General features: G+C 37.6%; 1 protein-coding gene across 1 annotated transcript in view; it reads left to right on the forward strand.

Annotated features, from left to right (window-relative positions):
- The window catches only part of Herc1 (HECT and RLD domain containing E3 ubiquitin protein ligase family member 1), a 160,319-nt gene that overhangs the window by 94,518 nt on the left and 53,188 nt on the right, over positions 1 to 12,613 (forward strand). The window contains 4 exon segments of the mRNA XM_029543584.1: positions 76 to 159; positions 4,356 to 4,876; positions 7,166 to 7,941; positions 9,763 to 10,056. Coding sequence (XP_029399444.1) covers positions 76 to 159; positions 4,356 to 4,876; positions 7,166 to 7,941; positions 9,763 to 10,056 — 1,675 coding nt within the window.

The following is a 12,613-nucleotide window of genomic DNA, read 5'->3' on the forward strand; positions in this document are numbered from 1 at the left end:
AAAAAAAAAAAAAAAAAAGTATATGGGGGGGAAAGCAACTTTAGTTTCCTTTGCTTCTCTTTTGTCATACTCTAGGAACCCAAATTAGCCTTTGAGGATGTGGATGCAGCAGAGTTGTACCCATGTGTCATGTTCTATAGCAGCAACCCGGGTGAGAAGGTAACAGTCCCAACCTGGACTTAGGCATGAGGGTACTGCTTATTTTAAATTAGGGTATGTTAGTGTACTACAGAGGTCATAACGTAGGAAGATCTCTCTACCATTCAAGGTATTTGACCCATGGAAGTTATTCTTCTAGAAGGGTAAATAATTTTAGGAATTGTCTTTTATTCCATATTAAGACCCTATAGCTGTATAGCAAACCAACTTGCAAATGTTGGCACTGTGAGAGTTAACAGGAACTATATTAGCAGTAATGTGGTTCATTGGTAGTTATGGATATGAGAAGAAATCTAGAAATACTCAGGTATAATAAGATACCATTAGCTGAATAATGGAAGTTATAGTGGGGAAACTACCCTTTGCTCATGTGTGAGAGGTCTCAGACCTTGTAGATGCTACAGTTTTGAATGTATTAAGGGCATACAGTTTCACTGAAACCTTTTTTTGTTCTCTTTATCTAAAACAAAAGCAGAAATAAACTTCTCTTTGGTCTCCCTGTGTTAGTGGCTAGTGGTGGTATTTTTTTCCCTTTCCTATCTTTTCACTGGAGGATGCAGTATAACTTAGGTCTGTTAAGAATTTATCGTGAAATTTTATACTAAAAAAAATTTAGGTTAAGTCTTATGTAATTTTCTTCTGATGAATGTACTAGACTTAGTAGACACTAATCTTAAAAGTTACGTATATTATATATTTATATATAATATAAATGAATGTATATAAACTTTACATATAATTTATAAAAATCAGTTATATGTGTATAATGCATATAATTTAATATAAAATACATAAATATAATTAATTATGCAAATTGATTATATATATAGTTTCAAGGAATTATCTAAGGTAAGCCAGTCATAAAACAAAGAACTTCTTCTTGAATTCCACCAGAGAACTCCTAAACCTGATAAACAGTTTCAGTGCAGTAGCTGGATATAAAATTAACTCAAACAAATCAATGGCCTTCCTCTACACAAAGGATAAACAGGAGGAGAAAGAAAATAGGGAAACAACACCCTTCATAATAGTCACAAATAATATAAAATACCTTGGTGTGACTCTAACTAAGGAATTGAAAGATCTGTATAAGAACTTCAAGTCTTTGAAGAAAGAAATCCTAGAAGATCTCAGATGATGGAAAGATCTCCCATGCTCATGGATTGGCAGGATCAACATTGTGAATATGGCTATCTTGCCAAAAGCAATCTACAGATTCAATGCAATCCCTATCAAAATTCCAACTCAGTTCTTCAACTAGTTAGAGAGGGCAATTTGCAAATTCATCTGGAATAACAAAAAACCTAGGATAGAAAAACTCTTCTCAATGATAAAAGAATATCTGGGGAATCACTATGCCTGACCTAAAGCTGTACTACAGAGCAATTGTGATAAAAACTGCATGGTACTGGTATAGCAACAGACAGGTAGATCAATAGAATAGAATTGAAGACCTAGAAATGAACCCACACACCTATGGTCACTTGATCTTTGACAAAGTAGCTAAAACCATCCAGTGGAAAAAAGACAGCATTTTCAACAAATGGTGCTGGCACAACTGGCTGTTATGTAGAAGAATGAGAATTGATCCATTCTTATCTCCTTGTACTAAGGTCAAGTCTAAGTGGATCAAGGAACTCCACATAAAACCAGAGACACTGAAACTTAAAGAGGAGAAAGTGGGGAAAAGCTTCGAAGATATGGGCACAGGGGAAAATTCCTGAATAGAACTGCAATGGCTTGTGCTGTAAGATCGAGAATTGACAAATGGGACCTCATAAAATTGCAAAGCTTCTGTAAGGCAAAAGACACTGTCAATAAGACAAAAAGGCCACCAACAGATTGGGAAGGGATCTTTACCAATCCTACATCAGATAGGGGACTAATATCCAATATATATAAAGAACTCAAGAAGACGGACTCCAGAAAACCAAATAACCCCATTAAAAAAAATGGGGCACAGAACTAAAAGAATTCTCAACTGGGGAATATTGAATGGCTGAGAAACATCTCAAAAAATGTTCAACATCCTTAATCATCAGGGAAATGCAAATCAAAACAACCTTGAGATTTCACCTCACACCAGTCAGAATGGCTAAGATCAAAAATCCAGGTGACAGCAGATGCTGGCAAGGATGTGGAGAAAGAGGAACACTCCCCCATTGTTGGTGGGATTGTACAACCACTCTGGAAATCAGTTGGTGGTTCCTCAGAAAATTGAACATAGTACTACCAGAGGATCCAGCAATACCTCTCCTGGGCATATATCCAGAAGATGTTCCAACTGGTATTAAGAACACATATTCCACTATGTTCATAGCAGCCTTATTTATAATAGCGAGAAGCTGGAAAGAACCCAAATGTCCCTCAACAGAGGAATGGATACAGAAAATGTGGTACATTTACACAATGGAATACTACTCAGCTATTAAAAACAATGAGTTTATGAAATTCCTCGGCAAATGGATGGATCTGGAGGGTATCATCCTGAGTGAGGTAACCCAATCACAAAATAACTCACATGATATGCACTCACTGATAAGTGGATATTAGCCCAGAAACCTAGAATACCCAAGATACAATTTGTAAAACACATGAAACTCAAGAAGAACGAAGACCAACGCGTGGATATTTCATTCCTCCTTAGAATAGGGAATAAAATATCCATGGAAGGTGTTACAGAGACAAAGTTTGGAGCTGAGAATAAAGGATGGACCATCCAGAAACTGCCCAACCCAGGGGTCCATCCCATAATCAGCCACCAAACACAGACACTATTGCATATGCCAGTAAGATTTTGCTGAAAGGACCCTGATATAGCGATCTCTTGTGAGGCTATGCCAGTGCCTGGCAAACACAGAAGTGGATGCTCACAATCAGCTATTGGATGGAACATAGGGCCCCCAGTAGAGGAGCTAGAGAAAGTACCCAAGGAGCAGAAGGGGGTCTGCAACCCTATAGGTGGAACAACAATATGAACTAACCAGTATCCCCAGAGCTCGTGTTTCTAGCTGCATATGTAGCAGAAGATGATATAATTGGCCATCATTGGGAAGAGAGGCCCCTTGGTCTTGCAAACTTTATATGCCCCTGTACAGGGGAACACCAGGGCCAAGAAGNGNGAGTGCGTGGGTAGGAGAGCAGGGCAGGGGGAGGGTATAGGGGACTTTGGGGATAGCATTTGAAATGTAAATGAAGTAAATACCTAATAAAAATTGAAAAAAACACTATGTAGCTGAAGTTGCTACCTCCCATGTGTTAGAGTTACTGTGGTAGTTATTAAAATACTTGGAGGTTTATATCTTCATATTTTTAATGTAGTGCATCCAACACAAAGAAATTCTCAGATCCTTAACTTTACATTTTTTCTAGTTATACATTTTTCTAGTTATACATGTGTTTATTTTATACAAAGAAAAATAGAAACCTGCAAAAAAAAAAAACAAAAAAAAAACTTCTTCTTGAACAGTAGCCAATAAACTGCAGATAAAGTAGAGGCTGCTGAGTGCCTAATATCATCCTTTGCCCCAGTGGTATTCTTGCACCCTGGTAATACTCTTTGAGGGAAAAAAGTTAACATTAACTATTCACAGTGAACCTGGTACTGTACTAGTAAGTACTCTCTCTACTTTGTCTATATTACTTTATTTATTTTTAAAATAAGTGTACGAGGTGCGTACTCACATCAGAACCTACTTTGTACTACATGATATTGCCAGGGTTCAAGTATAGCATCAGGGAAAGAGTGGCTTTGAACTCAGGGTCTTCCAGGTGCTGTGACCACAGGCATGTGGCACCACACTAGCTTCCTTTCCCATGTCTGTGTCCCACTTGTAGTGTATGGTCATAGTAGGATTATCTTTTCAATATTCAAGATTTGAGGATGGTAGTTACTGTTTCTTTCAGACATTTATTTGAACTAAATTGAGTTAGCCACACATATCCATCCTTTGAGAGGTTGTAACTGCTTTGGAAATTGTGGGCTATATGATGTTCAGATGGCAGGACATTTTAAAGGGCCGTATTGCTAATCACTTTAGTGGGTCCTGTGACATTTCTTGCCTATGGAGATGTCACTTGATGTAATACAGTGGTACTAGTTCAGCTTGATTCCATTTGCTAGAACATATATTGACAAATTGTTAAGGAGAGCTTCTAATATCACACATATTCCCACCTTCTCTTCTTTTATATAGGTGAAAATTTGTGATATGCAGATGCGTGGCACGCCACGGGATTTACTTCCAGGAGACCCTATTTGTAGTCCAGTAGCAGCAGTGCTAGCTGAAGCCACTATTCAGCTTATCCGTATCCTTCACCGGACAGACCGTTGGACTTACTGTATTAATAAAAAGATGATGGAAAGACTCCATAAAATTAAGATATGTATTAAAGAGTCAGGTCAGAAGCTAAAGAAAAGCCGCTCGGTTCAGAGCCGAGAGGAAAATGAAATGAGAGAGGAGAAAGAGAACAAAGAAGAAGAGAAAGGTAAACATAATAGGCATGGTCTTGCTGACCTCTCAGAACCGCAGCTGAGGACTCTTTGCATAGAGGTGTGGCCCGTGCTAGCAGTTATAGGAGGAGTTGATGCTGGTCTTAGAGTTGGAGGTCGGTGTGTTCACAAGCAAACTGGGCGCCATGCCACGCTGCTGGGAGTGGTCAAAGAAGGCAGCACATCTGCCAAGGTCCAGTGGGATGAAGCAGAAATTACCATCAGGTATGATGTATTGAGTTATGCTTTTAGCAGATAAGTATTTGATGGTGAAATGGGCAATTGCCCCTGGACAGTGAGTAATAATGTAGGTGATAATATATCGCTAGTTAACTTTTTACGATGATTTTTATGTGGCTAGATATTACTATTTTGATTTACTAAAATTCAAGTGATTTGTAAACTAGGTTTTTAATTTGGTAATGAACTGATAAGTTCACTAAGCTTAATTGTTATTTTTTTATTTGAGTTCCTGCTTCTTTGTGCAGGGCGGTATGTGTGCCAGAGATCACCCTTGGACTGCTGCATGCTAGATAAAAGATCTATCACTGAACTATGTCCCACCCGTTTCTTGCCTTGTAATCATATCCATTTTACACTTAAACATTTAAAAGCCAGCTGGCTAATCTATTGATGAGATTTAAAGTTCAGAAAGCCCTGTGGTAGGAGCATCTAAGTGACTAATGAATATACAAGATCTGCCTCATTTTTAATTAAAATTTTATTTTTTTATGTGTATGGATGTTTTGTCTGCACATATATCTGTGCACACCCTGTGTGCCTTATGCCTGTAGAGGCCAGAAGAGGACATTACATACCCTGAAACTGGAGCTACAGACTGTTGTGAGCCAACATGTGTTGGCTGAGAACTGAACCTTGGTTCCCTGAAAGAACTTCTAGTGCTCTTAACCACAGAGTCATACTTTAGTTCCATGATGGGCTTCCTCCACCCTTTTTGAAACCAAATGTTGTAGCTTAAACTGACCTGGAACACACTATGCAGCCCAAGTAGACCTCAAATTCATGTTTACCTTGTATTAGCCTTCCAAGTGCTGGGAGTACAGTTGTATTCCATCATCCCTTTTAAAACACAAATATTCTGGTCTCTCAGTGCGCATCATTTTGAATAGATACGAGAATTACATTTATTTAACACAGGCAAGATGCTTGAAAGCATTTAAATATGTGTGTGTGTGTGTGTGTATATATATATATATATATATATATATATATATATATAGAGAGAGAGAGAGAGAGAGAGAGAGAGANAGAGAGAGAGAGAGAGAGAGAGAGAGAGAGAGAGAGAGTTTGAAATATAAACTTCATAAATTTCATGTATTTAAAATAATGTTAAATATTTCCATTCATAAAGGATCTCACCTATCTGGATGCATAATTTTATCATTTAGAAATAAGGGTTTATTGATAATAATTATGTGACTATTGATTATATTACCTAACATACCTAATTCTTATATATTAATATGATATTATCTAAAAAACAGTGATCCATAGTAGTTAGTGAAAGTTGTACTAGTTTAGAACTAAATAATTATGATTGACTTTCTTAGTTGAAAAAAAATATATGTAAAGTTTATAATTTCAGGTGTTAATGGACTTTACTTCTCTTCATAATAAGCTAAGAAACCCAGTTTACAAAATCACATAAAAGTATCCACATTTACTTTTATTCTTTCTTTGTTTCAAAGAATGGTCAGTATCTGCTAATATGTATGCAGTATAGTAAAGTATGTAAATTAATACATGAAAAAGAAAAATGTGGCAAAGGGAAAATAAGACTAGGAAGATAGACAGAGCCAAGAAATGGGTGATAACAAATCTTCAGATACTTGTGGGGCTTTTTATTATATTTTTGTAATTAATGTGACTCTTAAACTTCAGGAATTTTATGCATATATCAGGGATATGTGATCATTGTTGCTTATAAAGTTATGAGTATTAGTTGAAGACTGCAAAGTAAAATTTTTAATGAGACAGAGTTTCTTATGAAGGAGGTTATAAAGATCTACTACATATTCAACAAACTAGATTATTACCTAAATTTCCCAAATAGTTTATATGAAACTACATCTGCCTTACCTCCTATTTTGTTAGTAAAGTACATATTCTCTTGCTTAGTGTATTTGGGGTTGCTTTGGTACTATCCTGGCAGGGTTGAGTGATAGCAACAGAACCCACATGCCCCAAAAGCTCTAAGATAATTCAGATTTAGGCCTAAGTCCTTATGGGATGTTTGTTCACTCTGCTTTGCAGTGCATAGTGGTAAATATTCTCATTTGAAAACTCAGGTGCATTTCATTATTGTTGTATTTAGCATCACATCTCTAGCTCCTCATAATACCATTTTTTCATTCTGTAATGATGTCAGTTTGTATAAATTATTCTCAACATTGTGTTCATGATGTGTTTTGTTTTGTCTACATTATTTTCTGTACCTTCCTCCTGTCTTTCCCTCACTTGCTTTTTCCTGTGTCATTCTGATCTTTATTAAAGCTTCCCAACTTTTTGGTCGCCTAGTGATACTCCATTGTATAACCTGGAACCCTGTGAACCACTGCTGTTTGATGTGGCGCGATTCCGAGGCCTGACAGCTTCTGTGCTGCTGGACCTAACATATCTGACAGGCATTCATGAAGATGTGGGGAAACAGAGCATCAAGCGACATGAAAAGAAACACCGTCATGAGTCTGAGGAAAAGGGGGACATTGAGCAGAAACCTGAGAGTGAATCCATTTTAGATGTGCGAACAGGGTTAATGTCTGATGATGTCAAAAGTCAGGGTACCACAAGCTCCAAATCAGAAAATGAAATAGCTTCATTTTCTTTAGAACCAACACTGCCAGGTGTGGAATCCCAACATCAAATAACAGAAGGAAAGAGAAAAAATCATGAACACATATCCAAAACCCATGACATAGCCCAGTCAGAAATCAGAGCAGTCCAGCTTTCCTATCTCTACCTCGGTGCTATGAAGTCACTTAGTGCTCTTCTTGGCTGTAGTAAATATGCTGAGCTCTTGCTGATCCCAAAAGTTCTCGCTGAAAATGGCCACAACTCAGACTGTGCAAGTTCTCCAGTTGTTCACGAGGATGTGGAGATGCGTGCTGCTCTACAGTTCCTGATGCGGCACATGGTGAAGCGAGCAGTCATGCGGTCACCCATAAAGCGAGCATTGGGGTTAGCTGATCTGGAACGGGCTCAAGCTATGATTTACAAACTGGTGGTCCATGGGCTTTTGGAAGACCAGTTTGGGGGCAAAATTAAGCAAGGTATGTTATCTGATGAAATTATACTCATAATTGTCAAAAGTAATGTAATTCTATAGTGATTTGTAAAAATATGGTTTTTTTTTTTGGTCAAAGAAATTTGCACATTGTTTTTCCTTTGTAAGAGGAATGGTTATTTTTTGTTATTTGTACCTTGGTAATCATTGTCTGTAATTTTCTATTTTAAATCTACATAAACATTAGAATTTGATAACTTTTGGAAAGCTGAAATTAAAACAGGTCTGGTCGTGCACACTTTTAATCCCAGCACTAAGGAGCCAAAGGCAGGGAGATCTCTATGGGCTTAAGGTTAGCTTGATGTACATAGTGAGTTCCAGGACTGCTAAACTTAAATGGTGAGACCCTGTGTTAGAAAAAAGACAAGAAATAAAAACAGTTGACATTCAATGCATTCTTCAAAAGGTATCCAACTGTTTATAGATTGATTCAATATATATATATATATATATATATATATATATATATATATATATATATATATGCTATTTCATAGACAGTGTGTGTGTAAAAAGCCCCTGGCTTTGCTCATCTTTATCCTCACTTTGGGTAATGGTATAAGTTTTTGAATAAAAGTGAGGTTCTTTTTGTTAAATGTCTAATGCCTCTAGAAATGGTGTCCCTTGCCTTCAAGAAGCTTATGCTATACTGGGGAAGATGGCATAGGCCTGGAACCCCAGCATTTGGAAAGGAGAGACAAGAGAATCAGAAGTTCCAGGATATTCTTGCCTATAAATCAAATCATTTTTAAGACCTGGCTTAGGTACATGAGACCTTACCTAAAGGGACACATAGATGAGAAAGGAGAAAAAATAAAGAAGGGAAAGAGAAAAGGAAAAAAGGGCTAGATAGATCTTCTGCTTCTCCTTAGCCTTCATTCTTGTTCCATCTTAGTTTAGATAGTATATAGGAGAGAGGGGTACATGGTACGTGTAAGTAGGCATGTTATAAGTTGATTATTAAGGTATGTGGCCATTTAGTAAACCTATAATAGAATTAGCTATGTTTTTATAAATATGTTTATTTTATGTGTCTGCGTATCACTTGTGTGCTTGGTCCATACAGAGGCCAGAGGCAACATTAGATCCCCTGGAACTAGAGTTACAGATGGTTGTGAGCTGCCATGTGAGTGCTGAGAATTCAAGTGTCTGGAAGACAGCTCTCTTAACTACTGAGCCATCTCCCCAGCTCTAGTTGTTTTTGTAGTAACTACTACTTTATTAGTTGTTCCCTTACTGGAGAATGAAAATTATAAACGTACTCTACACTTTGGCAGACACACCATTCAGTCATAGTCAGCAAGAAATTTCTGTCAAGGTTTTTATTGTTCTTGTATTTGTATGCTTTTACCAACACTGGAGGTAAGCCTCAAAATCAAAATGCTCAGCAAATAGTTTTCATGTTTGGGTAGAGGAAGATGTCACCACATCCCACTTTTAATATTTTTGTAAGAGAAATCTCTAAAATCAGAACTAATTGCAAGAATCTACAATAAGTACAATAATGAGAGAGGGGGGGAGAATATGAGAATGTTTTTTAATTCCTTCAGAAATGTGTTTAGAACCGTTGTTTGTTTGTTTGTTTGTTTGTTTTGAGGAAGGTTTTACTATGCAATCTTGGCTGGCCTTGCTACATAGCCCAGGGTATCTTTGTGTTTAAGAGAATCTTCTTGCGTCAGCCTGCTGGGACTACAGGTGTACTTAACCAAACCTACCTTTAGAAACTTAAAATTAAACTTTTCCATTTTTGACTGTTGCTTTTTTAAAACAGCCAATCCTTACTATTTTCTTAACCTTTGTTATACAGAGATTGATCAACAAACTGAAGAAAGTGACCAAGCACAGCAGGCACAGACACCAGTGACCACCAGCCCATCAGCATCCAGCACAACTTCCTTTATGAGCAGCTCCCTCGAGGACACCACAACTGCCACCACTCCTGTCACCGACACAGAAACGGTGCCTGCATCTGAGTCCCCTGGAGTGATGCCACTTAGTCTTCTCAGGTAGACCAGTTGGCCTTTGATGTCTATCACACTGATGCCTGTGCTTCTCTCAGCACATTGTTTCTCTTACACAGAGGGTGCCAAGTTAAATCCAGGTACTCTAGAGCTAGAAAGAACCTGGGATCATGTAGTAACAACCTGTCTTTTTGAGAGTATAAGTATGTACCAGCATACGTGACTTCTAAGTATCAGTGGAGGGGCAGGTATATGTGTGCACTACCACCATACTTGGCTTCTGAGTAGGGGGGAGTGTGAGTGTGCACCGTCACATGTGGCTTGGCTTAGCTTTTAAAGACTTGTTCTTTTCAGAAAGCAAATTCAAAATTGAGTTTTAAGTACTGAAGTGTAAAGAAAAAAAATCATCTGCCTGATATAATTTTTATTGAGGTTCTTTCCTTTTGAACATAATTTTTTTAAGATTTATGAACCGTGAGAATACACATGTTGCAGTATACTTGTGGCGGTCAGAGGACAGCTTGGGGAGTTAGTTCTCTCTACCTTGTGTAGGTTGTAGCGATTGAACTCAGCTCATCATGCCTTTGTGGTAAGCTCGTTCACGTGTGAGCCATCTCAGCAGCTCTATACTTTCATTTTTACTCTATGATCACACAGGTCTACTTTTCAAATGAAAAGAATGTGTTTCAAGGTGCTTCTACCATCTGTATGTAATACATTTGTGAATTCTATACAATGTTTACTTATTTAAATTATGTTTTGCTTACTTTGCAACTTATATATACACTGGTGAGGCTTTAGGGAGACCTTCATGGCAAGACTGTTGAGCTCTTTTTACTGTGGCTTAAGTGAAGGAAGGGAATCAAACTGGCTTTCTTCCCCTCTTTCTCTCTCTTCCTCTTAGATAGATCGTCATCATTCTTACTGAACTAGACAATAGAAGGGGAGCTCATCTCTGCTCTTAGTGATCTCAAGTTTTGGTGTGCACAGTCTTCCCACAAAGGAGTTTTTTGAAAGTTCTGGGAGTACATACCCCAGCACGTTAGATTTAGAAGGTCTATAGGGCCCACCAGTAAGTTAGATTTAGGAGATCTATAGAGCCTATTGTTTGCATTTCAATTTTCCTAGTGATTTTTTTTTTAAATACTAGTCTTCTGCTCACATTTTGAAAATGACCAGTGTATATGTGTGTGGAGGCACACTGATGCTACTTGTTTATTAGCTCTCTCATTTGAGTCATAATTCTAGAAGATGCTATTAAGAACATTCTTATGGTTTTTAATGTCTCCTGCAGTTTCCAAATTCAAAAATGTTCATAGAGAATCAGTGACCTCTTATCTCCTTGAGTGTCTGACTAGAGTGGGCATAGGATTAATGGATAGAATCATGCCATTTTGTTTCCATAGATGCACACTAAATGTTGCTTCTATTTCTCTCTTTAGTAGAAACTGAACTCAAACTTACACTCCTAGAGTCTTTCTTCCTTTCTTCTTAATCTTTGTTTCTCTACTACTGGCTTGTAATTGATTGGTGGGAAGCCTATTGCTCCCTCTATGTGCCATGGATTATTGGGTAAACAGTGCTTTTCTGAAGCTGGAATCCTCTTTGATTGCTGAGAATAAAGCATGGTGATAGTAGAGCACTTGCGTAGCATATGCAAGTGGCTCTATGTTCAATCCCTAGCCTTACAGAAAAGAAAGAGCCCTAGTGTGAAAGGACAGATCTAGACTTGCTTCTTCATCAGTGTCCTCCTCCTTAGTGTGAGAGAGAGTGCCTCTCCTCTCTGTGCCTCTCATTCATGTACTGTTCAGACCACCATAGCAAGTACATGTTAACTCCCTCTGGTATGTCATACATACATACTATTTTGAATTGTGCTAAGTAACTGTACACTTATTCTTTCTTTAATTTTCCTATAAGTTAATACTTGACATCAATGTTAATTTTATAGATAGTGAATTTAATATTTAAAGTAAAGTTTTTTTTTATCTGTTTTTGTTTTTGACACAGGGTCTCATGTATCCTAGGCTACCCTAGAACTCCCTAAAAGGCCAGGGATGACCTTGAACTCCTCTCTCTACCTTCTAATTGCTGGGATTATAGTATATGCTACCACACTAAGTTGTATACAAACTGAAGATTGAACCCAGGGTTTTGTGCATGTTAGACAAATACTCCTACCATCTGAGGCACATCACTAGTCCAAGTTTCTTGTCCTTAAAATTCTAATTTAGTTTCTTGATTACTATATTTATACCAAAATACCCCTGTCATATTATAGTTGAAGAAAAACTCCATAAAAGGCAAAGGCTGTTAATTTATTTTTATTATTTCTGTATTACTCCCCAATATGTTTCTGCTATTTTTTTTGTTTGTTTGTTTTGAAACAGGGTTTCTCTGTATAGCCCTGGCTGTCCTGGAACTCACTCTGTAGACCAGGCTGGCCTCGAACTCAAAAATCTGCCTGCCTCTGCCTCCAAAGTGCTGGGATTAAAGGTGTGTGCCACCACTGCCTGGTGGAAAATTATACTTTTATAGTTGAGAATAACCTCTGAAATAATTACTTTTAATACTGAAGAATCTCTCATCACTTTGTATTAAATTATAGCTACCTTGTGCTGACTTTCAGGTTGTAATTTGTTGTGTAAGATGTGTAATAGCCGGGTGTGGTTGCGCACGCCTTTAATCCCAGCACTC

This window comes from Mus pahari, chromosome 10, assembly GCF_900095145.1.
Source record: "Mus pahari chromosome 10, PAHARI_EIJ_v1.1, whole genome shotgun sequence".
Taxonomy (NCBI): Eukaryota; Metazoa; Chordata; class Mammalia; order Rodentia; family Muridae; genus Mus; species Mus pahari.